Genomic DNA, 26,456 nt, shown 5'->3' with positions numbered 1-26,456 from the left:
CTCAGAGAAGGCTAGACCAAAGATAGAGGTTGGACTGCTTTGCCAGCAAGAGAAATTCCCAAGAGAAATAATAGGAAGCAGACAGGGAGCAGAGATACTCTGGCTCCAGGAGGCCTGAAAGCCCTGTGTCTTGGGAGATGGAGTCCTTCTCCTCCAGAAGTCCCTGGTGCTTTTCTGTCTCTGGCCAGGGAGCAGAAGAGCTTGTACTCTTGGGAATCAATCCTGGGAGCACTGCCAGCTGCCAGGCCTGGCAAATGGGACCAGCTCAGACTGGTGATGTGCTCCAGCCAGCATCAGAACTCATCCCGCAGCTGAGGGGGTTTGTCCATGCCGAAGAAAGAGGACAACCTTCCCTGGAGGTCCCGTTCCCGCTTCACAAAGGCAGTAAAGGAGGAGACACAGTTGCCAATAAAGTGGTCAGCTTGGCCAAGGATGTACAGGTCGATCTGGGCCACATCAGGCTTCAGGCTCACCACCTTCACCTGTAGGAAGATGGGCAGAACATTTTTACCAGGGTGGCTGAAGGCCAAGGGGACCCAGTTTGGCCAAGGCCTGAAGCTATACCCCCAGCCTTCCTCCCCCATTCTCGAGGAAGTGACAGACACAAAAGGTGGGCAGAGAAGATTAAGACCTGGGGTCAGGCGTTCTAACAGCAGTGTTGCCCAGTGGCTGTCTCGGCACACCCCGACATAGAACATCCCTCCAAACACACCATCATTCGCCCTCTATGCCTTCACTAGTGTGGTTCCCTCTGCCTGGACTGCCTTTTTCCTGTACATTTCAAGGCTCAGTTCAAATTCCACCTTTCTCATGAAGCCCTAGTCTGGCAGGATATGGCTCTCCCCATCAAACTGTAATCTGGCCAAATAGTACCCCACCCACCCTGTTCTGCTGCCTGGATGCCTCTGAGCCCTAAGTCCTATTCGATTTATCCCTGAGGTATTTCCTAAAAGTGAACCCTTCTCTTGGTGGATTAACACTTCCTAGGCCCAGGCACCACAACCTCTTGCCTCCTCATGTGTCCCCTTACCACAGAGCAGAACAGCTGGGAAAACTTTTTCTGTCCCTCCCTCCACCCCAAGTTGAACACTCTTAAATGGTGCCCTACTGCTCTTCAGATAAAGATGACAAATCTTGAATTGGGCCTACAAAGAAAGCTCTGTTCAAGCCACCTCTCCACCTCTCCTATCTCCCTCCATCTCCCCCTTGAGCTCCAGCCACTACCCACCAGGTTCCCTTCTGCCTCAGGACCTTTGTATGCATTTTCTCTCTGTTCATGGTGCTCATCTTTTTTGTCTGGTTAATTCTTACTTAAACTTCACTCTGCAGCTCCAGTCTCACCTCTGCAGACCCCGGTCTAGGCCAGAGTCCTCTGCTGTATGCTTGCTCTCTCTCTCTCTCTCTCTTTTTTAAGATTTTATTTATTCATGAGAGACACAGAGAGAGGCAGAAATATAGGGAGAGAGAGAAGCAGGCTCCATGCAGGGAGCCCGATGTGGGACTCAGCCAAAGGCAAGTGCTAAACCACCAAGCCACCCAGGCGTCCCTCTGCTCTATACTCTCACAGAACCATGTTCCTTTACTTTGGAGCAGACATCGCAGTTTGTAGTTTCTACTTTGATTAGTATCTGTCTCCTGCACCTGATGGGGTTGAGACTTTCGCAGTCTTCTGGTTACTGCTGGCTGGGGCCTGCCTCAATAAATATCTGTTGACTGGGCAAGTGAATGAATGAGTCCCTGCCCCACTCAAGCTCCTGGGCCTTTTGTGTAGCATCTATTAGAGTTTTGTGCAAAGTCTCTTGTCCTGAGTCTAGACTGGGTGCCTTGGAGGGCAGGACCACATCTTATTCATCAGTGTCCCCAGCTTAGCAGGGGGCACCCAGCTTAAATGAGGAGCAAGGGTGGGTTCTGAACCCATGGAGAAAGGGACTGAGGCCAAGGGTAGTGGCACAGGAACAGGAAACAGAGAAGGGCAAGAAGCTCCAGGCATAACAAATATATTGACTCTAAAAACTCATGAAAAAACTCCCTGGGACTCTCCAAATGCTTCAACTGGGTACAGAGGTATGGGTGTGGGCAGAGCTGGGGCTGAAAGTGCTTTGCTGTCACACAGAGATTTCTGATGTAACAAAAATCATCATCTTGCTATGTGGATGGTAGCAAAGAAATAATACTAGTTTAATCATGGCCAAAATCCCCAAGCAATTCCACCCACGCTCTGAAACTTACCCACTCTGTGTCATGCCCACTATAATTAGCTCTGAGACCTCTTGGGTAAATCCTATCCCTTCTTGGGACTTTAGTTTCCTCAGCTATAAAAGGCAGGGGATGGGTTAGAGGAGCCCTGAGGTCTCCCAGCGCTGATGGTCTTCTATAAAGTGGGTGGGTGGGAGGAAGGCCAGGATGCACTGTTTTAGCACCTTCTCTACAAGTCAGGGCTTCCAGCCCATGTCTGGGGTAAAAGTGAGAAGGGGGCCCCTCACATAAAGCCCAGGGTTCTCCCTACTAGAAAGCAAATCTTTTAAGGTCTGTATAAGCATTTAGGACTTTCATCCATTCCACAAATATCTTACTGAGGGGCACCTGGGTGGCTCAGTGGTTGAGTGTCAGCCTTTGTTTCAGGTTGTGATCCCAGGGTCCTGGGATCGAGTCCCGTATCAGGCTCCTCTGCAGGGAGCCTGCTTCTCCCTCTGCCTGTGTCTCTGCCTTTCTCTCTGTGTCTCTCATGAATAAATAAATAAAATCTTTTTTAAAAAAACTTGCTGAACGCTTATTATTAATTTAATCATTTCATTGATACATACTTACTTAATACCTATCCTTCCCTGACACAGCACCAATCACATCCACTCTTTAGTCACATGCTGAATATTTACTCTTCACCATTTCCTTAAGTGTTTACTAAGCACAAAAGAGCCTTCCCTTTATTCATCAACCACCTACTCCTACTATCAGTGACTGCTAACATTATCGAGGACTTGTTTTGTACTGGATCTGTTTTAGTTTTTTTTATATCTCACCTTCACAACCACCTAGTGAGATAGGACTACTCTCAGGCCCGTTTTACAGAAGAGGAAACGGAAGCACAGTGAGCTCAAGTAACTTGCACAAAACTGTACAGTGAGTAGTGCCTAGGTTCTCTGGTTCCAGAGTCCAGGCCGTTAATCTCTCTGCTCTACCAGATTTCTCCCAAGGACCCACTCTTCACATCCTTATTCAACAGTTACTGAGCATCTACTGTGTTAGGCACTGTCCTAGATGTTGGTGATGGCAAGGCCCCCAGATGCCGAGGGACAGAACAATGAGTTACCCTTGGACTCTACTGTTAAGGAGGCATAACTCTTAGGAAGTGGGCCGTATTTCCAGCCCCATGCAGGCTAGACAGGGCCTCAAGAGCAGATGTGATAAACTGCTGTGATAGCTCCAGTAGGGACACAACAGCTATAAGAGTGCAGGGAAACCAGGAGAGGATGTGCCAAGGTGTCTGGGTCGGGCTTTGTTTTTTTTTTTGTTTTTTTAATTTTTTAAAATTTATTTTTAAAGATTATTTACTTATTTATTCATAGAGACACAGAGAGGGAGAGGGAGAGGCAGAGACACAGGCAGAGGGAGAATCAGGCACCATGCAGAGAGCCTGATGTGGGACTCGATCCCGATCCCGGGTCTCCAGGATCACACCCTAGGCTGCAGGCAGCGCTAAACCGCTGCGCCACTGAGGCTGCCCTGGGTCGGGCTTTGAGGAAAGGATAGGCACTGGAGCAGAAGTGGGTGTCTAAGTGTAGGGAGGACATGAAGCATGCAGAGGAAGCAGTGGGACCACCCTGGAGCTCCCTTTGATTCCCTTTCCCACACCCCCACTGGGACCATACACACCTTCCCTTTGAAGAGCTCTTGGATCTCAGGCACATAACTCTCGGAATCCGTGGCGATGTAGACCGACTGGGCATTCAGTGCTTCCACCCAGAGCTTCACGGCCCGTCTGATTTCCTTCAGGTCGGGGAGGCACATAGTCATGGTGAGGGGGGCCGCCGTACTGCGGCTGTAGCCCACACACTGTGGGGAGGCCATGAAGTGGGAGCCTGCAGTCCCGTCCTTCAGCATGGCACAGGCGTTCTTCTGCAGGGTTGTCAGGGGACAGGGTTAAAGACAGCAGCCGGCCCAGGAACCCAGAAGCAAGAGCCACTAAGTGGATAAAGGCTATACAGAAGCTCAACTGTGTTTTTTAAAAAAGGAACTGCGGAAAGGGGAAAATGTATCAAAAGAGTAATAGTTGTTTCTGTGTAGTGGCATATTGGCTTTCTACAAAATATTTTTTTCTTAGTCTTTGTATTATCTGGGACTTCCAGTAGAATTCTGAACCATGGTGGTGATAATGGGCAGCCTTATCTGATCTCTGACTTCAGTGGGAAAACTTCTGTTAGCTCCCATGAAGTACATGTTTGCTGTGGGTTTCGGAGAGATAGCCTTTATCAAGTTAAGGTGGGTCCCTTCTATTCCCTGTTGGTTAAGAGGTGTTTTTTTTTTTTTTAAATTATGAATGAGTATTGACTATTATCAAATGCTTTCTTGGCCTCTATTAAGATGATTATATGATTTTTCCTCTTTGGGTGCTAATATAGTGAATTTCATTGCATTCTTGGGATAAAGTTTACTTGTACGCTCTTTAATACATTACTGGAGTTTACTTGCTGATATTCTACTTAGGGTATGTGCATCTATGTTTGTGAGAATGAGCTCTATTCCTCTGAATTGACTTTATCTGAGTTTGGTTTAGTGTTATGCTTGCTCTATAAAAATATAACATCTTATATCTTTTTATGTTCTAAGTATGTATAGATGAAAATTGTTTCTTAAAGGATTGGCTGAAACCACTCTATTCTGGGCCAAGATATTCTGAGCCTGGTTTCTTTTCTTTATGAAAGGAGGGCAGGAAGAGAGTCAAGTGCATAAATGTGTGACTTCAGGTGACCCTTAAACAACACAGGGCATAGGGGCCACCCCCCCACCGCAGTAAAAAAACCTGCATATAATTTTGACTTCCCCAAAAATTAACTTCTAATAGCCTGTTGCAGATTCAAAGCCTTATTGATAACATAAACAGTCAATGAATGCATATTTTATATATTATATCCATCACATATTGTATTCTTACAATAAAGAAAGCTAGAAACAAGAAAGTCATTAGGAAAAGAAAACCCATGTACACCCCTGCACTGTAAAACATCAGCATGTATGCAGGCCCATGCAGTTTAAACCCATGTTATTCAAGGGTCAACTGTACTTCCTTGAACAACTCTGAGTGAATTCTGATCTAATTTCTATGCTTTGCAATATTTTTCAAGTCTTTAGCAATGAGCATTTCTAACATACAGACATACACATATCTTATGTAAATTAAAGAGACTGTCTACATTTCCCTTATTATTTTCATACAGAAGATAATCTGATGAAGTTTTTGCACATTTAAGTGGCCTCCAAATTTGGAAGATGACATCTTCATTTCTTGGGAGCCCCACCCAATCTCCAGAGCCTGTTTTTCAACAAAGAGTCTACTGGCTGAACACTGAGCTGGACCACAGGACTCCTGGGCTGTGGGTCTTTCTCTGGCTTGTTGCCTAACTTGGAGTCTAGCTTGATTTTATTTATCCATCTGCAAAATAAGGACAAAAGTGGCCATTGTTAGAATTGAGGGCTGGCAAGCAAGCATCTGGAGCCATATTTCTGATGTGTCTATGGCAGGATTATGGAACACTGCCCTGTGGACTTGGCTGAGTGAAACTTCTCTACTCTGGCTGGGATTCTGTGCAGTGGGTTCAGTGTTTAATGTTTAATACCCATAGGCATGGGCCCTAATCAGGGACATGCTGGCCATGAAAGGAAGGGAAAAATTACCCAGTCAGAGCCAATGCGCAGGTGAATGCCCACGTACGGCCGGATGAGGTGGGTGAGAATGTGGGCCTCTCCCGTCCTCACCATCTCATCTGACCATACCACATACTTCTGGAGTGGTCTGTGCTCCTCCAGGACGGGGAACTGGGCGGGGGCTCCCGGCAGGGCCAGCACTGGATGTTCCTTTGGAGAAAATCTAGGCATGAGACAGAACAAGGAAAGGTCATGACAGAGGACACACAGACAGCCTGGACGCTGCCCCCACAGGACAAAGGATGGTGTTGCACCATACCCCAGAGACCCTGCAGAAAGGGGCCCCTCTAATATGCAAGAAGCACGAGAGGCTGTGAAACCCCAACAGGCTGATAAGGAACTGCGGCGGGTGACAACAGGCACAATATACAATACTGTCCCGCCGCACGGAATTTACAATCCTCTTTGCTTGTTTAACAATTAAAAATTTACAGTAGGGCATTCCAACCTTTTGTATGTCATGCTGGCTTCCAATCTGTGGTGTGGTAATTCACTCCAGGGTGGGGTGTCTGGACCGCACCTCTGCCCTTTTACCCACATGGCAGAACTGGGACATGCAGCAGCTTTACAGAGGACTGTGGACAGGTCATGCTCACAGGCAATGTGTATACTGGGTAAGAACATTCACTCGACATTTAACACGTATTTGTTGACTGCTAAGGCCCAGGGAAGAACAAGACAGGCATGGTCCCTGCCCTCATGAAAAGCACCTGCCATCTGCAGATGCCCATCATACCCTTCCAACGGCTCTCCTTCCTCCTTGTACACTACGTTTTGTAATTATTTCACCCTGTCTTTTCTGCTAAACACAGACTTCTGAAGGCAGTGCCTCCATGTGCCTAAGACAGTGTCTGGCACATGTAAGAGCTCAGTGAATATCTGTTGACTGAACGAGTAAGGAACGAACCTATGCTTCTTCCTCTTCAGCTAAATCCAGAGTCTGTCCTAGCAAGCCAAACATCTTGATGGTTCCATCAACTTGAATGCACTTTCAAGCTCCAGAGCTCTGTATGCTTCTTGCATACCTGGACTGGACTGCCTTCTCTCTGTCAGCCAAAAAAAACCTTCTCTTAAAATTATAAAATAGGCATAGCCACTCTGGAAAATGGTTTGACAGTTTCACTAAAACTAGAATGCAGTTATGATATGCCCCAGCAATTGTATTCTTGGGTATTTATCCCAAAGAAATGAAAACCTATATTCACACATGAACCAGTATACAAATGTTCATAGAAGCTTTATTCATAATAGCCCTGAACTGGAAACTACTCTAACATCCAAGAAGTGAATAGTTAGTTAACCAAACTGTGGTGCATCCTACCATGGAATCTGACACAGAAATGCCAACAAACAAAGTACTGAGACAGGCAACAATGTGGGATGGATCTCATCGGAATTATGCAGAGTGAGAGAAGCCAAACCCTCAATCCTATATACTGTCTGATTGCATTTATTTACTTATTTTTATTTTTAAAAGATTTTCATTATTTATTTATTCATGAGAGACAGAGAGAGAGAGGCTCAGAGACACAGGCAGAGAGAGAAGCAGGCTCCATGCAGGGAGCCTGATGTGGGACTCGATCCCGGGTCTCCAGGACCATGCCCTGGGCCAAAGGCAGCACTAAACCGCTGAGCCACCTGGGCTGCCCTATTTATTTTTAAACAAATTTATTTATATTTTATTATTTTTAAAAAAGATTTATTTATTTGACAGAGAGAGAGAGCACAAGCAGGGGGAGTAGCAGAGGCAGAGGAAGAAGCAGGCTCCTCAAGAAGCAGGGAGCCCAAGTGGGGTTTGATCCCAAGACCCTGGGGTCATGCCCTGAGCCGAAGGCAAACACTTAACCGACTGAGCCACTCAGGCACCCCTGATTTCATTTATATAACATTTTTGAAATGACATAATGGGGAACAGAAGTGGAGAAGAGATTAGTGGTTGTCAGGGGCTAGGGTGTCCTTGCCCATGTATGTGTGTGCATGTGCATGTTTAGGCACACGCGTGTAGTTATATACTGGTCACAAAAGATCCTTGTGAAGTTAGAACTGTTTGGTTATTTTGACTGAAGTGGTGGATACACAGACCTACATATGTATAAAACTGAACAGACCTAACTACACACACTCACGTGCACATACAGAAGTGAGTACAAGTAAACTAGGAAAATCTGAATAAGTTGGGTGGATTGTATCAATGTCAACATCCTGGTTGTGATACTGTACTGCAGTCTTGCAAAATGCCAGCAATAGGCAAAACTGGGTAAAGAGTATCTGGGACCTCTTCCTTTCTCTCTCTGTCTCTTTCCTTCTTTCCTTCCTTCCTTCCTTCCTTCCTTCCTTCCTTCCTTCCTTCCTTCCCTCCCTCCCTCCCTCCCTTCCTTTTTACTTTCTTTGTTATTTCTTGCAACATGTGAATCTACAATTACCTCAACAAAATCTTCAATTAAAAGTTATTAAATAGTGGGATACTTGGGTGGCTCAGTGATTGAGTATCTACCTTTGGCTCAGGGCATGGTCTCGGAGTCCTGAGATGGAGTCAGTCTCACATCGGGCTCCCCTTGAGGAGCCTGCTTTTCCCTCTGCCTCTGCCTCTCTCCCCGTGTCTCTCATGAATAAATAAATAAGATCTTTAAAAAAGTTATTAAATAGTTCAAAGCATACAGGAAAATACAGAAAATAATCTTACAATCCTCATACATGTGACCCAAATTAGCAGATATTAATACTTCGCTTTGTTTCAGATTTTTAAAAAAAGAGACACCAAAATAAAAGGTCTATCCTATCATCTTTCCTTCCTTTACTTCCTCTTCCCAGAAGATACTGTGGCTTTATGCATGACTACACTTTTACTGTTTGTACAAAAAGGTATTATTCTGTGTGTTTTTCTCACAGTGTAATGGTAAAGGCACAGGCTGTCAAGCCAGACAGCCTTGTGCTAATGTTGACTATGCCACCTACTAACTTGGGCAAGTGACTTACCCATTCTGTGCATCAGTTCCCTTATCTGTATAATAGAGCTAATAATAGCTCCTAACTCACAGGGCTCTTGAGAAGATTAAATGGATTAATATAAGCAAAGTATTTAGAACAGTACTGGGCACTTAGAAAGCTCTTAAGAAATTCTGACTGGAGGATCCCTGGGTAGCTCAGCAGTTCAGCACCTGCCTTTGGCCCAGGGCACGATCCTGGAGTCCTGGGATCGAGTCCCACATCAGGCTCCCTGCATGGAGCCTGCTTCTCCCTCTGCCTGTGTCTCTGCCTCTCTCTTTCTCTGTGTCTCTCGTGAATAAATAAATAAAATCTTTAAAAAAAAAAAAGAAAAAAAAAAGAAATTCTGACTGTCACCATCATGTCATGTTGTCCTATGACATGAAATCCATTGCAACTTTTTAGAAATTCAACTTAATGTGTTAAGAGATTTGGCCACGTTGATAGTGTGAGCTTCTCTTGAAGTTTTGTTTTGCACAAGTTAACACAGCAGTGCTGCAGTGGGCATGTCCCTTTCTTCACACCCAACCCAAACACCTCCCAACCGTCCAAGACCAGCTGCCACTCCCAATCCTCAGCTCCTCCTACGGGAGGGCTCTCTGTTCTGCTTCTCCTTTGCTGCTTTCTGCACACTGTGCTTGGCAACCGTCTTCCCCACTCAACTGTCAGCACATGAGGGTAGGGGCCTTGGCAATTCTACTTACCACAATTCCCACACACAGTGGTCCAGGGCTGTGTCAAGGAAGCAATAAGCAAGTGTTCATTGACATCCTGTCTCTATATAACACTATATTTCATTATAATAATCTTACATATACATGTATGTGAATCATTTATCTAACCTTATTATGTGACAGGCAACATTCCACTTGCTTTACATGTATGAACTTATTTGGTTCTCACAAGGGCCCTGTGATGTAAGCACTATTGTTATTCTCCTTTTACAGATCAAGAAATCAAAGCACAGAAAGATTAAATAACATGCCCAATCATGCAACTAGGAATTGGTGGGGTTGGGGTTTAAATCTAGGTTATCTGCTCCAGAACCTGTATTCCTTTTTTTTTTTTTTTTAATTTTTAAAAAAATTTTTAAAAAGATTTTGTTCATTCATGAGAGACACAGAGAGATCGGCAGAGACACAGGCAGAGGGAGAAGCAGGCTCCATACAGGGAGCCTGACGTGGGACACGATCCCGGGACTTCAGAATCACGCCCTGGGCTGAAGGCGGCGATAAACCGCTGAGCCACCGGGGCTGCCCAGAGAACCTGTATTCATAGCAATGTACCTCACTCCCAGCGACTCTACTGCCATCAATGAGCCCCTCAAAAAATGAGTCTGTACTTTATGTTTCTGATCTCTAGCCCCTAGCATGGGCCTCAACACACAATGGGTACAAGCAATACATGATTGAGGGAATGAGAAGGATTCAGGGGTCTTACCAGAAAGACCAGGCCAGATTGTCAGATGTTAGAGGAACATCTACTACCATCAGGCCCTCAGCCAAACTCCTTTCCGATGTCACCTTAAAAGATTTCAAATGGAAAGCCAGAGTTTCTAATCTCCCGGGGGGTGGAACACTAGGATAAATCAGGAACTGTGCACTCTTTGACCTCTTGGAGAGAACCTGTAGGCCTTTGGTGAATTCTAGATTTGGAATGTCCTTCCCATCTCCCTAGATCTGGATTGGCACATGGCTGCCCCACTGGGACATCAGCTCTGACCTGATGAGCATCAAGAGGCACAGACTGATATGCTCATTTACTCCCAATGAAAGAAGAGAGAGTTGTTTGGAATGAAAGGGAGTACGAAGGGTCTTGTTTGGAAAGAAAACTTGACCAATTCCATCTGACCCTGGTCACCATCCAGCTAAAAAAGGCACATGTTATTGTTGCTGGGTGCAGTGAACCTCTGGTGTTCTTCCCCACCACCCCTACACTACTGAGATCTCCCACCCAGCTGGTTTCTCTATGCACAACATCCAGAGTATCTATATGAGATAGCAGGTGAACACCATGCTGAGTGCAAAGGCTGGAGGACTATGAATGAGGCAGGGCTTTACTCTCAATGTCCCTGTCATGAAGGACTACCTCTCTCTCTTCCACTCTTTTCAGGGATGGCTCCTCATCCTTCAGGTCTCAGTCTGGTCCCAGCCCTGCCAATTACGTATCGCCTGTGTATGGTCTCTGAGGAAGGCTCAGCCTGGGAGCATGGTAACAATAAGTGCTGATGGTTGAGTGGGGAAGATGGTTGCTGAGCATATCAGTGTGCATAAGGCAGCAAAGGAGAAGCAGGACAGGGAGCCCTCCCATAGGAGCTAAGGATTGGGAGTGGCAGCTGGTCTTGGACGGTTGGGAGGTGTTTGGGTTGGGTGTGAAGAAAGGGACATGCCCACTGCAGCACTGCTGTGTTTACTTGTGCAAAACGGAAAACTTCAAGAGAAGCTGACATGATCAATGTGGCCAAATCTCTAACACATTAAATTAAATTTCTAAAAAGTTGCAGTGGGTTTCAAGCCAGAGGACAATGATGATGGTTATGGTGATAGAATTTCCTAATTTCCTAAGAACTCCATACACCAAAAAAAAAAAAAAAAAAAAAAAAAAGAACTCCATACACCTGTTACTCTCATGCCATGAAAATGGTTCAGCATGATGGTTGATGGTCCTTCAACATTTGATGTGTGATAAATATCTGCTGAATTAAACCTCTGCCAGGGTATTCACAGACTCAGAAGCAGCAGAGATAGAAGGATTCTGAGAAATTCCCTAGTAGGGAAGAAATATCTCTTATCCCCTTCTCCTAGAATTAGCTGGACACATGGTAAATGTGAGATTGTAAATAGGTTTCTCTGTATTTCTTGCAGCTAAGAGATGGCCATGTGTCCAAGAACTGGCCAATGAGATACAAGAAGTTTATATGGGACTTCTAGAAAGGTTCCTTAAAAAGGTGAGGCTGTGGCCCCCTTTTGCCCTTTTTTTTTTCTTCCAGTCTGCCTGGGGCAAGGTTGCTATGGCTAAAGCTTCATCAGCCCTGTGAGAGGACACGGAGGATAAAAGCGCTGGGATGCTGGGCAGAGATGGGAGCCTGAGTCCTGACAACACAACGGAGCTGCCATCCAGCGGTGGGTTGGATATCCCAGTATTTCTCTTACTTAAGAAAACAATACAATTCTATCTTGTTAATCTGCTGCTATTTGGGGTTTTCTGTAACATGTAGCTTAAATTAAGCCTGCTATCCCGGGATCCCTGGGTGGCGCAGCGGTTTGGCGCCTGCCTTTGGCCCAGGGTGCGATCCTGGAGACCCGGGATCGAGTCCCACATCGGGCTCCTGGTGCATGGAGCCTGCTTCTCCCTCTGCCTGTGTCTCTGCGCCTCTCTCTCTCTCTCTGTGACTATCATAAATAAAAATTAAACTTTAAAAAAAAAAAAAAAAAGCCTGCTATCCCTAGACCTGTGGCCATCCAAACTTTTAGTGGATATACAAGAGGATTACTGGTTAAAGATGGTGGGGAAAGGGATCCGAGTCCCTCTAAGTTCACCCTGCCCTGCCAGCCCCACGGCACTACAGGCCCTTCTCAAGAACTCTAAGGAATAGTGTGGAAGTCACAGACCTTGCTCATCCTCTTCATTTTACAGATGGAACATTGGCCAGAGAAGAGAAGCAATCTACCTAGTCACACGGTGAGCTGGGCAAGAGCTTGATGCTTTCCAATGCCATTCTCCTTATACCCATACCTCTGCCCCCAGAGGACAACTTTCTACAGCAAGCGTCTGCTACTTTAGAAAATGTTTAAACTCACTTCTCCAATCTCCTCACCTGTATGGCAGATTAATTCTTCAAACCTCCTCTCACTAGATGGGCTCAATGTCCCCTCCCAACAGCATGTAGCAGAAGTGATACTGTCCCAGTCACCAGGCCCAGGCTGAAACATTCCCTGGTTATACCCTCTCAGAACTTGGCTGATATGCTGCCAGGAGTACAAACCACATGGAGAGGTCAAGTGTACTCGCACCAACCAACTGCCTCAGCTGAGCTCTCAGATGACAGCCAGTATTACGGCTAGCTATGAATGAGCCCTCTTGGACACATAGCTCAGTCGAGCTTTCAGACTCCAACCTCAGCTGACAGCTGACTGCAACCATATGAGACCAAAAGCAAGAAGCACCCAGCTAACCCAAATGTCCGTCAACAGAGGAATAGATAAACAAAATGTGGTCTATGCATATAATGAACAATTCAGCTTTACAAGGACTAAGATAGATTGTGATAAATAGAACATGGACAAGACCTGAAGATACTACACTAAGTGAAATACACCAGACACAAAAAGACTAGTATCATATAATTCTACTTACATGAGACCCATGATACGCAAATTCAGAGATAGAAAAGTTGAATAGAGAAATGGGACAGGGATGTGTGGAAGAATGGAGAGTAGTTGTTTAATGGGTACAGAGGTTCTGTCTAGAGTGACAAAAAAGTTCTGGAGATGGACAGGGGTGGTCATAGCACACAACATGTCACTGTACTTAATGCTACTGAATTGTACACTTTAAAAAGTGGTTACAAAGGTAAAGAAATAAATCATACACACACACACTCCATTGGCACAAATATACATAAATACCCCAGTAACCATTTTTTGAAGTTTCATATTTGTTTATATTTAAAACTGATCCTACTAGCAATATTTACTAACCTGGTATCAATTACTCCTCAGAAAAGACAGTTAAGTAATACTCGATTACAAACTACACACAGTAGTTTCATTTTAAGATAATCTCTACAGGTACATAGGTATGTACAAGTACCTGGAGGAAGGAAGTATATATACCAAGCTGCTAAGAGTGCTTTTTGAAGGAAGGGTGGATTATGGGTAAATGTAATTCTTTTATTTAAAACTTAAAAATCTGGGACGCCTGGGTGGCTCAGTGTTGAGTGTCTGCCTCTAGCTCAGGGCATGATCCCAGAGTTCTGGGATCGAGTCCCACATTGGGCTCCCTGCAACAAGCCTGTTTCTCCCTCTGCCTATGTCTCTGCCTATCTGTATCCCTCATGAATAAATAAATAAAAATCTTAAAAAAAAAAAAAAACACTTTAAAATCTCCCACCAAATCCATGGTGGTATTCTAAAGGATATTTATACCAAGAAATTTTTTTTTTTTAAAGATTTTATTTACTCATGAGAGACACACAGAGAGAGGCAGAGACACAGGAGGAGGGAGAAGCAGGCTCCATGCTGGGAGCCCGACATGGGACTCGATCCCGGGACTCCAGGATCACGCCCTGGGCCAAAGGCAGGCGCTAAACCGCCGAGCCACCCAGGGATCCGCTATACCAAGAAATTAACATGGATTGAAACTTTGTACAGCTGGGATTCTAGAAAGAAAATGGAAAACCAAAAACCAGAAGAACTGCCTCACTAAGCCCAGTCAACCCACAGAGCTCTGGAAAATAATTACCCACTGCTGGGGAGCAGCAAAGTTTTGGAATGGTTTATTTGCAGCAACCGACAATGGAACAGTCCTCTGTTCCCCTCCTCATTCACTCCACATCAGCCACACTGGCCTTCTGTCTTCCCCTCCACCTGCAAGCATGCCTGTTCCTGCCTCAGAGCCTCTGTGCTCTACGTCCTTGCCATGAAGACTACCTTTCCCTCCAGCTTTTTCCATGCATGGCTCCTTCTCTTCAGGTCTCTCGTGGACTGGATGTTGATGTCCTGCCCTCTGTCCCCACCCCTTTCATAGCTGAGGTCCCAATCCCTAATGTGATATTAGGAGGTATGGCATTGGGGAGGCACTAAGTTTAGCTGAAGTCATCAGGGCAGAGCCCCCGTGTTGAGCTTAGTGCCTCATAAGTGAGCCTGCTCTCTCTTCCAACATGTGAGGACACAGCAAAAAATGCTGTAAGCAAAGATCACCACAACCCAACCATGCTGGCACCCTGATCTTGGACTTCCCAGCCTCCAGAGCCATGAGAAATAAACACTATAGTTTTAGCGTCACCCCCCTCACTCCCGCTCTGTGCTATTTTCTTACAGCAGCCTGAGCTGACTGAGACATGGTTTCAGCCCTCCAATCACACATCACCAGGACACCTGGGTGGCTCAGGGGTTGGGCGTCTACCTTCGGCCCAGGGAGTCCCCAGATTGAGTCCCATGCCGGGCTCCCTGCATGGAGCTTGCTTCTCCCTCTGCCTGTGTCTCTGCCTCTCTCTCTCTCTCTCTCTCTCTCTCTGTGTCGCCCATGAATAAATGAATAAAATCTTTAAAAAAAAAATCACACATCACCTGTTTATGTCCTTCATAGCACTGTATCTTCTAGAATTATCTGATATAAAAACTTATTCACAGTATCTCTCCCATTAGACTCAGCTCCGTAAAGGTTAGGGACCTTATTGGCCTTACTCTTGCCTGTATTCCCAGGGTCCAGACCAGTACTTGACACTCCAGGAGGTACTTCTTAAATGTGTAGAAGGAAGAAGTGAAGGAAGGCAGCAATCCAGGTGGCTCTAACTCTGAAACTGTCTCCAGGATCTCATCTTCCCCAATCATCTTCCTTTCCCCAAAATTCGGCTGTAAGGTACAAAGGTTCCCAAGCCCTCATGCAACTCCTACAACACAATGAACTCAAACAGGGCAGTGCGGGCACTGAACAAGTGTTTGAGCGACATTTCCTAACTGGCGCTTCCATGCAGCATTGCACCTTCTCTTCTAACTAGGATTGTGTGATATTTTTGGCTGTCTGGAATTTGCTTTTAGAACTACTTTTAGAGCTGGTTTCATTTTTGTTTTTCCTGGCATTTTGTCAATAGGAGAAAAATCTCCATCCTTTGAGAACAGATCTACCTTCAGGCAAAAAGCTCCAGGTCATTCAGAACTGAATAAGGAGAACCAAGGAGGTGATCAAATGGGAATGCTCTGAGATCAACCACGAGGGAGGGGAATAGAACCTGTCATGACTAAGTATCCTCAGTAGCTCCTGAATGAGCTTAGAAGTCCCAGGTGGAAATTGGCAGCTGTTACAGGCACAGCTATTCTCAACGGTGATTAAGAATGGGTGCTCTGGAATCAGACTGTCTAGGTTCAAATCCCTCCTTTGCCACTTCAAGCTGTGTGACCTTGGGCAAGTGACTTCACTCCTCTCTGCTTCAATTTCCCTATGTGTAAACACAGAAGACAGTAACTTCTGTTGCACAGACTTGTGGAAAGATCAAATGAGTTATCACCTTAGAAGACTTAGGCGGTGAAATGAAAACTTAGAACAGTGTTTGGTACACAGAAGGCACTAAATAAATGGTAGCCTTATTACCTATTAGAGTTACATTTGGACTGTAGCTGCCCTCTCAACAGCTGGGTTACCCTTGGCAAGTTATCTTACCTCCTTGAACGGTTTCCTTATCGGATGGAAATCAATCATAATGCCCACTTCATGAAGCTTCTCTAAGTTTTGTATGAAATAAAGCATGTGAATGTGAATAGTATTAACAGCTAACATTGGTTGGCCCCCTACTATGAGCCATGTGCTCTATGCCCTAGGAGGCAGATACCACAGGGCTTCTTCCATTAAACCACAAGGAGATTCAGGCCAGACAGCTGGAGAGGCTGCTCCGAGTCACCCGAGAAAGAGGCAGGGCTGAGTCTGAGGCCCAGGTCTGTCTGACCCTGAGCGTAGATTCCTTTCTCTACATCAAGTTATCCTTGGTCTCCAGGATGCCAAGTGCGGTGACCATGTACAAATTCATATGTTCTTCACAGCCCCGAACCCGAGTCAAACTTTCAAGCCCACATTCCTTCTCGCCATGCTATAGCATCAAGGCAAGCGCTCTCTGTTTGTTAGCATCATTATAACTAGCCTGTGGCTCCCTGAAGGCTATGGCTGGGTCTTCCTTATTTTTATATATCACCTCTGGCCTTTGAGTACTATGTCTCATACATGACAGACGCTCTATAAATATTTCACAGCTTGTGCCTGTGCCCTGCTAACCTATTTTTTTTAATAGGGCCTACTGGAGCACAATTAATAAAGCACAGCCAATTATTATCAGGATGACATCATTTCTCAGGCTGCACCTAAAGTTGCTTTTCTCTAGAAGCAGCTTCCAATTTTCACCCTGTGAAGAGGAAGGTAACAGGGGAGTGATTCTCACGCCTCGAGGAGGAAATTGAGACCCATGTGACTGCACAATATTCTTTTTATGACATCCTTTATCGGCTGATAAACTCTTGCTCAACCTTGTGGCAGGTCAATGTCCCACCGCGTCAGGTGCTGAGATGGGAAGAGATCACACAGGATCCCAAGTTCAACAGACAGAATGGCTGCACCTTTGGTCTCATACATCAGGGTGTGGTAGAGGGGGAGAGGGCCAGGATGGTGCTGCACGCTCAGGGGCCCCATGCACCTCCCCTAAACCCAGCAACACTGTCCCCTCCAAGTACCTCTGAATCCATTGGTCTTTGTAGGAGGCACTGAAGGAAATGCCTGAAAAAAGCTCGGACTTGTTGAAACTCACATGAAACTGATCCCAAAATGGGCCAAAGGGATTTCCTTCCTGCAGAAAGAGAGTGATCAAAGACTTACTGAGAAGGTGGGAGTGACCTCTGGGGATGGGGCCTAGAAACTGTGAGTGGGGGACCCCTGGTTGACTAAACTTGGGTTGAAACACCTCAAAGAATGTCACTTTGTAAATCCTGGGCTGGGGACTGAGGAGTGCAGCTTGGCCTCCTTCTGGTTTCCAGCAGATGTTCACCACAGTGTCTAAAGGAGTCTTTCTCACTGACATACCACATCCCACTGACCCTGCAGCACTGGTGGGGATAGAGGAAGGAAGCAGACCTTGGATTTGGGCTTTGGATCTTGGACTGGAGCTTCCAGAGACTTTCAAGACAAGCTAACACAATGCCCTTATTTTGAAGATGGAAACCAGGGCCCAGATAGGGTAAGACACTTGCCCAAGGTCACACATCAAATGAAGGCAACGTTCAGACTATAAGCCCAGCCTCCTTTCTCAAATTTCATGGCTCCTCCAACCACCTTTCATTGACTTTAGCACTGAAAGACATCCTGGGGATTATTTTATTCCCAAAGTGCTAGAAAATTACAGATTTCTCCTGGTAAAATATGACAGCTTCTTATTTACCTGCCTCAGGCAGAAAAATATATAAGTTAAGAAAATAGACAATAGAATCAAATTACCTAGGGTTGAATCCTAGCTTATTTGCTATGTGACCTTGGGCAAAATACTGAACCTCTCTGTGTTGTACTCAGTATCCTCTCTATAGAACGTGGATATTAAGCGGCACCTGGGTGGCTCAGTTGGTTGGGCGTCCATCTTAGATTTGTCTCTTGATCCCAGAGTCCTGGAATCAAGGCCCATGTCAGGCTCCCTGCTCTGTGCAGCGAAGAGCAGAGCTCTGTGGAGAAGTCTGCTTCTCCCTCTCCCTCTGCCTCTCCACCCCTCTCCTGCTCCAATTCTCTCTCTCAAATAAATAAATAAAATATTTTTTTAAATGGGGATATTATTAGTACTTCCCTCATGGAACGATTTGAAAATTAAGTGGGTTAATATGTGTAAATCTCTTAGTATGGTACCTGGCATATAGTAAGTGCCATTGAAGTATTAGTTATTATTTGGGGCACCTGGGTGGTTCAGTTGGTTAGGTGTATAACTCTTTGATTTCAGCTCAGGTCATGATCTCAGGATTGTGAGATCAAGCTTCCTGTCATCAGGCTAGTGGAGCCTCCTTAAGATTCCCTCTCTCCTACCTCACCCTCTGCCCCCACCCCCACCCCACCCCCACTTCTACTCATCTGAAAAAAAAAAGTATGGTATTGTTATTGATGTAGCACTTTACAGATTATAAGCACTCTTGGACCTAGTCCTTTTGATATTTATGAGTGAGACAGAGCAGGGATTGGTGTCTTTATTTTGCAGGTAGAAATAAAGGCTCAGAGGAATCAAGGTCTTCTGCCCAAAGTGACACTGCTGACAAATGTCAGAAATGGGTCTTAAATCTCCATCTTTCTACTCTAAGCCCTTCTAGTGCCTTTTCCCATATATTGCTATCATAGTGTCTCAGGGGTCTAGAGGATATGGAACAGGCAGAAAGGGTCCCCAGACCCACCTTCATGGGGCATGTCTTCTTATCAGGGCTTCGCTGGGCTGCCACTTCAAAGCAGTATGCCACTCGCCTCTCGGGGGGCCAGTGAGTGGGTGCCAGCTTCTCCATGAAGTCCTCTAGGCTGATAACCCGATGGTAGGCCTGGAGGGGCTCCAGCTTGAAGTACTTCTGGTAGGACACATGGAGCTACAGGAAAAGGTACAAAAGGAGAGGCAGAGGTCCCTCTTCAGTATCCTAGTGGCTAATTTAAAGACATTCATCAAAACCATACACTCGAAGACGCAGACAGTTCAGACTATAAGCCAATGGAAAACTTTTGGAAAAAGATACCAAAACTAGAACAGAAAAAGGCTAGGAGAATTTATCTGCCAACTAATGAAGAAATAGTAACACCTTTTTTTTTTAGTAACATCTTTTGTGTTAAAAAAAAAATGCTTGCTGATCTACATGAAAAAAAAAGATATAAGGGAAAAATGTGAGCAAAGGATAGAAGCAAACAACACACAGCAAAGAAAATTCACATAGCCGGGATCCCTGGGTGGCGCAGCGGTTTGGCGCCTGCCTTTGGCCCAGGGCGCGATCCTGGAGACCCGGGATTGAATCCCACGTCGGGCTCCCGGTGCATGGAGCCTGCTTCTCCCTCTGCCTGTGTCTCTGCCTCTCTCTCTCTCTCTGTGACTATCATGAATAAATAAATAAAATCTTTAAAAAAAAAAAAAAAAAGAAAGAAAATTCACATAGCCAATACACTCAAAAGATGTACAAACTAATAATTAGAAAAAAAGCAAGTTACAATTACAAGATGACTTCTCACTCATTAGACCAGCAAAGATTTAAAAGCTTAACTTTAATTGTTGGAAAAGATGTGGGGAAGCAAGGGCTGCTGTACATGGGTGGTAGTTGAAGTGTTTGTTCTGGAACAACCACTTTAGAATGCAATCTTGCAGCAACTACTAGAATTTAAAATGTTCCTTCCATGGCAGCTGGGGTGGCTCCGTGGTTTAGGGACGCCTTCGGCCTGGGGTATGATCCTGGGGACCCGGGATTGAGTCCCGCATCGGACTCCCTCCATGGAGCCTGCTTCTCCCTCTGCCTGTGTCTCTGCCTCTCTCTCTCTCTCATGAATAAATAGATAAAATATTTTTAAAAAATAAAATGTTCCTTCCACCTCTGTGTATTTTCCCTAGAGAAGCTCTTCCACTTTACACCATGAGATGGGTATAGGGATGCTCACTGCCACAACAGAAGTACAAGAAAAACCTCAGAAGGAGCTGCTCCGAAGTCATTACATCCACGATAGTGGCTGCCTCTGGGGCTGGAAGGAGGGAGTGGGACTAGCCTGGGGAACCATGTGAGACTTTATCTTTTAACAACTTCATCTCTAAAAAAAAAAAAAAAAAGCCCAAAAAACAAAAACAACTTCATCTCTAGTATTTCTTTAAAATAAGAAAAATTAAGCAAAGAGAAAACGTTAATGATGATCCCTTCTAGCAGTGGGTACACAGATGATGACTGTACTAATCTCTGTATTTTTCTGGATTAAAAAAATTTTCTTAGAATACCATGGAATAAAAATTTAGACTTTATCCTATAGATCAGGGTTCCCAAGCATGTTCTACTAGTTCAGGGGGATAGAGTTCTGCAATCAAAAGGCACCAGAGATAAACAGACCTGGGAAATGCCATGTTGAGCTGATGTCTTCACTACAGGACTTCTTCAGTACGCTAATGTGTATTTTGAATCTCCAATTTTGCAGGATGGGGAATTGAGAATATAATTTCCCAAAGTAATTTAACCACTGCACCCTTCCTTCATGAGCCACTGGCACCCCAATGAACAGATTTGGGATACTTAACTATTAACAACTAGGTCTTGCTGCAGGATTTCATTTATTTTTTTAAAAGATTTATTTACTTTTTAGAAAGAGAGACAACATGATGGGGAGAAGCAGAGGGAGAGGGAGAATCTCAAGCAGACTCTTTGTTGAGCACAGAGCATGACTCAGGGCTCAATCTCACGACCCTGAGACAACCTGAGCTGAAACCAAGAGTAGGATGCTTAGCTGATTGTGCCACCCAGGTGCCCCTTACTGAAGTATTTTAAACAGAAATGATAAGAGATATGCCTTTTAGAAAGATCACTCTGGTGGTAGAGGAGAATACGAATGGATGGTAAGATTAGTTGAGGAAGAAGAATAAGGAGGCTACTGCCATGGGCCTTTTGTTTGTTCAAGTACTTACTCAACATGTACTTTTTATTTTAAGATTTTATTTACTTATTCATGAGAGACACAGAGAGAGAGGCAGAGACACAGGCAGAGGGAGAAGCAGACTCCCTGTGGGAGCCCAATGAAGGACTCAATCCCAGGACCCTGGGATCATGCCCTGAGCTGAAGGCAGATGCTCAACCACTGAGCCACCCAGGAGCCCCTCACCATGTATTCTTAAGCGTTAAGTCCAAGTGAAGATGGAGGGCACGGACAGCTTAGGAGAAGTAAAGCGGAGTACAGGGTAAAAGGAGGCAGGCATTAGGATGACTTCTAGATTCCTGGCTTGGTATCCAGGTATGTGGAGGTAACATAAACTACAGCTGGGAATATAAGAGGTGACACAGGTTTGAGAGGGAAAGATGCCAAGTTCAGCTCTGTCTTTGTGAATTTGAGGTGTCCCCAGGATATCCAAGTACACTCAAGGGCTTAAGAATTAGAAACACAGGTTTATGATCAGGAGAGAGTCTGGGCCACAGATAAAATTAGGAGGTATGTGGAGAATAGTGAAAGCCATAAGACTGAACAGAAATTTAGAGCAAAGCAAATGATGGTAATAATAGCACTAAATATTTACTGAGTGCTGACTTAGTGCCAGGTGCTATACTCATCACATTTCATGGACTTGCTCATCTAATTCTAAGAGGTAGGAATACAACCACCTCCAGTTTACTTATAAAGAAACCCAGGCAGACAGAATCTAGATAACTCATCTGAGGTCACATAACTAATAAGCAAACAGAAAGAGGAGACACATCAACATTTATTATTTTTATTTTTATTTATTTTTTTTTTTTGAGAGAGAGAGCATGTGTGGGAGCGGGCGACGGCGGGGGGGTGGGTGGAAGGACGGAAAGAGAGGGAGAAAGAGAGTCTTAAGCAGGCTCCATGTCTAGTGCAGAGCCTGACACGGCTCAATCTCACAACCCTGAAATCATGATCTGAGCTGAAATCAAGAGTCAGAAGCTTAACTGACTGAGCCACCTAAGTACCCCAAGACACACCAACATTTCAACAGTGGGTAGAGAGAAATCCCTGATACAGCACAAAGAGGAAAATGTTGAGAGGTGAGGACTAAAGCAGGAGCAGGCTGTGTTTTAGAAAATATGAGAATAGAGATGTTCAGGAAGGAGAGGTTCACAGGCCCAAGTGCCACCAGGAGGATAGCTGGAAGACTAAGAAAATGCCCCTAGATTTGGCAATTCTGAGGTCCCTGGTGACCACTGTGAGAACAGTCCCAATGGGGAAGGGGAGCCTAATTGGGACAGGTTGAGTAATCCATAGAAAGAAAGAAGTAGAGACTCAGAAAGATTCTTGGCTGAGAAGGCAAGGTAAGAGAAAGAAAACAGGCAGAGGGGGATGCCTGGGTGGCTCAGCAGTTGAGTGCCTGCCTTCAGCCCAGGGTGTGATCCTGGAGTCCCAGGATCGAGTCCCACATCAGGCTCCTTGCATGGAGCCTGCTTCTCTCTCTTAATAAACAAAAATAAACAAACAAACAAACAAAAAAACAAGGCAGAGGGAGACAAACGGACAATGACTCAATTCTAACGGTGAGTGCAAAAAATCAGTCCATCAGTGGTTCCCAGTTACTGAGGACTTCCTATGTCCTTTGTACTTTGCATTGATGAACTGCTGATTCTAAGAGAGGGGCATACAATGAGGCATGCTACAATCGCTAACTCATTATGGTTACATAGTTACTACCTGCCTCTTTTAAAGATGAGAAAACTGAGGCACAAAAAGGTCAAGTACTCTGTCCAGGTTACATGGCTAGTCAGTGACAAAGCCAAACTCTGATCTCAAGTCCTCTTACTTTTGACCTCTAACTGATAAAAACCTCTCTAAATACAGGCATGCAAAAATAATAATAATTATTATAATTAAAATAAGGACACTTAGGTGACTCAGCAGTTGAGTGTCTGCCTTCAGCTCAGGGCGTGATCCCAGGGTCCTGGGATGGAGTCCTGCATCAAACTCCCTCCGGGGAGCCTGCTTCTCCCTCTGTCTGTGTCTCTGCCTCTCTCTGTCTTTCATGAATAAATAAATAAAATCTAAAAATAATAATAATAATAATAAAACCTATTCAGAGAAAAGGTTATAAGAATGAAATACAGTGTTTTGTACATACAAACATAGTTCTTTAAGGTTTATTAAAAATTTTTTAAGTCAATTCATAAGGGGAGGAGGAAGGTGGGAACATGGGGTAACTGGGCGATGGGTACTAAGAAGGGCACTTGATCAGATGAGCACTGGGTGTTATACTATACATTGGCAAGTTGAATTTAAATAAAATAGTAAAAAAAAAAAAAGTAAAATATATAAATAAATTCCCAACGACAATAAATAACAAACAAACAAAAAGATAAAGTCAATTCAATAGATTAATTCAGTTCCTACTGCCAGGCCCCTGGGGATACAGTGTGAGCAAAGACAGACGATCAGGAGAAGACACAAAGAAAAACAAGGAATTAGAAGATGTTGAGTATGACCATGATGGGGTGAGACAGTTCTGGAGCCAGACTGGCTGAGTTTGTGACCTTGAACACAGTATTAACTAACTCATAGCTCAGTTTCTCCTTCAAACTGACAACAGTATCCATCACCCTTTGACTAATGGGATGAAGAGAGGGTGGGACAGACAGGGGTGGAAATGGAGCTTTAGGTTCAGATCGCCTCCAACAGACATGGACTTGAGTTCCAGCTCTACTCCTCACAAGCTTCGTGACCTTGAGCAAGTTATCTGACTTCTTGAAACCCACTTCCTCATAGGAATGTGATGAGGAATAATAGAGCTAGTCCTCAAGTAGCGCTCAGAGCAGTGTCTGGCAGACAGAAGGCACTGGATAAGTGTTAGCCAGTTAGCAGGGAAGACAGTTTGGGATGGGGAGTGGGGAAGGCTCAGAGGAGCAGGAAAAGCCCAGAGAAGGACGTGGGGTCAAGAGGAGGTAAGCAGAATTGGCATAGGCTGGATAAGGGCTAAGGCCAGTGGGAGGTACTCACATTGGTGAAGGGAGGCCTGTGATGCTGGTACTCGATCCAAGGGGGTACAGCCAAGGTGCGGTTCAACAGCTTTGCAAAAGCCAGGGAGCCCAAGAAGTGATCAGCCTGGTTCCCGAAGCGCCCTGGATGGTATATGGTGGTTGAGGTGAGGCCTGGGGCATTGAGGGCATGGGGCATCCAGGATTCAGAAAGGATACAGGGCCAAGGGTAGGGGAGGGTCAGGACACCAAAGAGAGCCAGGGGAGCTGGCAGCATTGGATCAAATCTGGACTTGTGGGTCTGACACTCAAGGCCCTCAGATCCTACCTACCCTTCTGCCTCAGGTGCTCCAGGTTCCTTGCTTTTTCCCAGACATGCTCTACATTTCCCACCTGGACCCTATGCCTTTGCTCCTGTTGTTCTCTCATCCAGGAGGACCCTTCCACCTTTATCTTCACTCATCTGTGTATGAAGGGCCAACTCCAATGCCTCATTCTTTTTTTTTTTTTTTAAGATTTTATTTATTTATTTATGAGAGACACAGAGAGGCAGAGATACAGACATAGGGAGAAGCAGGCCCCTCACAGGGAGCCCAATGTGGGACTCAATCAGGACTGGGATTATGCCCTGAGCCAAAGGCAGATGCTCAACCACGGAGCCACCCAGGCATCCTTCCAATGCCTCATTCACTGGGATCCTTTCACCAACCCTCTGCTATACTCAATCCCCTCCTCTGCCTCCCACCTTGGATTGGAGCTATTTATGGTTTTTTATTTTTCCTCAAATGTCCTTTCCTACTTCCCTGTTTCTTCAGCCTGTGAATACCTTGGGTGCAAGGGCCCTGTCTGATACTTTTCGTTATCCTCAGCATGACGTCCATTCATTCATTCAACAAATACTGAGAGGCTGCACTGTGCGAGGTTCTCTGCTTCGTGCTGGAATACAGGATTCAACAAGAAGGATAAGGTCTCTGCCTTTGAGGCACTCACAGTCCAGCTAGAGACATTAAACACGTAAAATAAGTGTATTGTGGTAAATTCTGATAATTTCAAGGAAGAAATGGGAAAAGTTTGGTGATGGAGAACAATAAGATGGAGGTTATTTGTGTTGAGGTCATCAAAGTCCTTTCTGGTGACATTTAAGCTGAGACCTAAGAAACGGAAGGAGTTCATTTGGCAGAAGTGAAGAAGAAGGTGTTCCGGTCAGTGGGAAAAGCACAGGTGTCAGGACCTGAGTATGTGTGAGGAGGAGAGGGAATATGAGTGGCTGCAGCTCAGGGACATGGGGAGAAAGGACTGGTGGTAATGATGGGCAGAGGGCCAAATCGCCAGGGCCTGGAGTCTGGAGGGTTTTAAGAAGGAAGGCCTTTTACGATGACAATCCACCACCCCATTTAAATTGTCGCTTTTAGAGTCTCCCTAACTCTTCTCTGTTTCATTTTTCAATAGCGTTCGTCCTCCTCTAAGATACTATGTATAATTACTTTTTTTTTTTTTTTTAATGCTTATCTTTTATCGTCTTTCTTTCCCAGCGATGATGAAGGTTCTCCAAGGGCATGGCGTTTTCTGTCTTACCACTGCTGTATCCCCAGAACATTAAACAGGGCTGGGCACAGAGTAGGGATCCTACAAATATTTGTTGAACGATGAAAGAATCGTCCAGAGCCAACGTGGAGTCAATGATATCAAGTCCTGCCCCACTAATTCCATTTACTGAACTCTGGGCTGGCTTAAACCTTTCACAAGACGCATAACCTCTCCTGGCCTCAGTTTCCTCATCTGCCAAATGGAAGGTTGGACGCAGAGGCCCCTCAGGGCCGTCGGAACTGGGGCAGAGAGGCGAGCAGCAGGCCATGCCCCCACGCTGGGGTTCTCTCGTGGACATGTCAAGGCATCTCTGGGCACCTCGGAAGAGGGCCTTCGCCTCTCTGGGCCTCAGTTTCCCCATTTGAGCAGAGGACTCGGGAGGCCTTACCCATGCATGGGCAGTAGAGCAGGTAACCGGCCGGGTCCCAGGAGCCCACGGGCAGCCCCGGGAGCGGCAGACTCAGCAGCAGGAGAGACACACGCAGCGGCAGGGGCGACGAAGCCCACGCGGCGGCGCCCATGACGGCTCGGGGGCCCGAGCGCGCGGTGGTGCGAAGGCGGGCCGAGAAGGAGGGGCGCGAGCGTCCGCCCCGCTCC

At 45.5% G+C, this 26,456-nt stretch overlaps 1 protein-coding gene across 1 annotated transcript; it reads right to left on the bottom strand.

Annotated features, from left to right (window-relative positions):
* Positions 1 to 293: 293 nt before the first annotated feature.
* POFUT1 (protein O-fucosyltransferase 1) lies at positions 294 to 26,380 on the bottom strand. Its single transcript, NM_001077357.1, is given in 7 exon segments — positions 294 to 482; positions 3,874 to 4,116; positions 5,893 to 6,085; positions 17,346 to 17,458; positions 19,032 to 19,214; positions 24,295 to 24,416; positions 26,248 to 26,380. Coding segments are annotated over 7 exon segments (1,176 nt in total).
* Between the last annotated feature and the right edge of the window lie 76 nt (positions 26,381 to 26,456).

This window comes from Canis lupus, chromosome 24 (genome assembly GCF_011100685.1).
Source record: "Canis lupus familiaris isolate Mischka breed German Shepherd chromosome 24, alternate assembly UU_Cfam_GSD_1.0, whole genome shotgun sequence".
Lineage (NCBI taxonomy): Eukaryota > Metazoa > Chordata > Mammalia > Carnivora > Canidae > Canis > Canis lupus.
The sequence above is the reverse complement of the archived record's forward strand: the minus strand, read 5'-3'. Positions and strand labels throughout refer to the sequence as shown.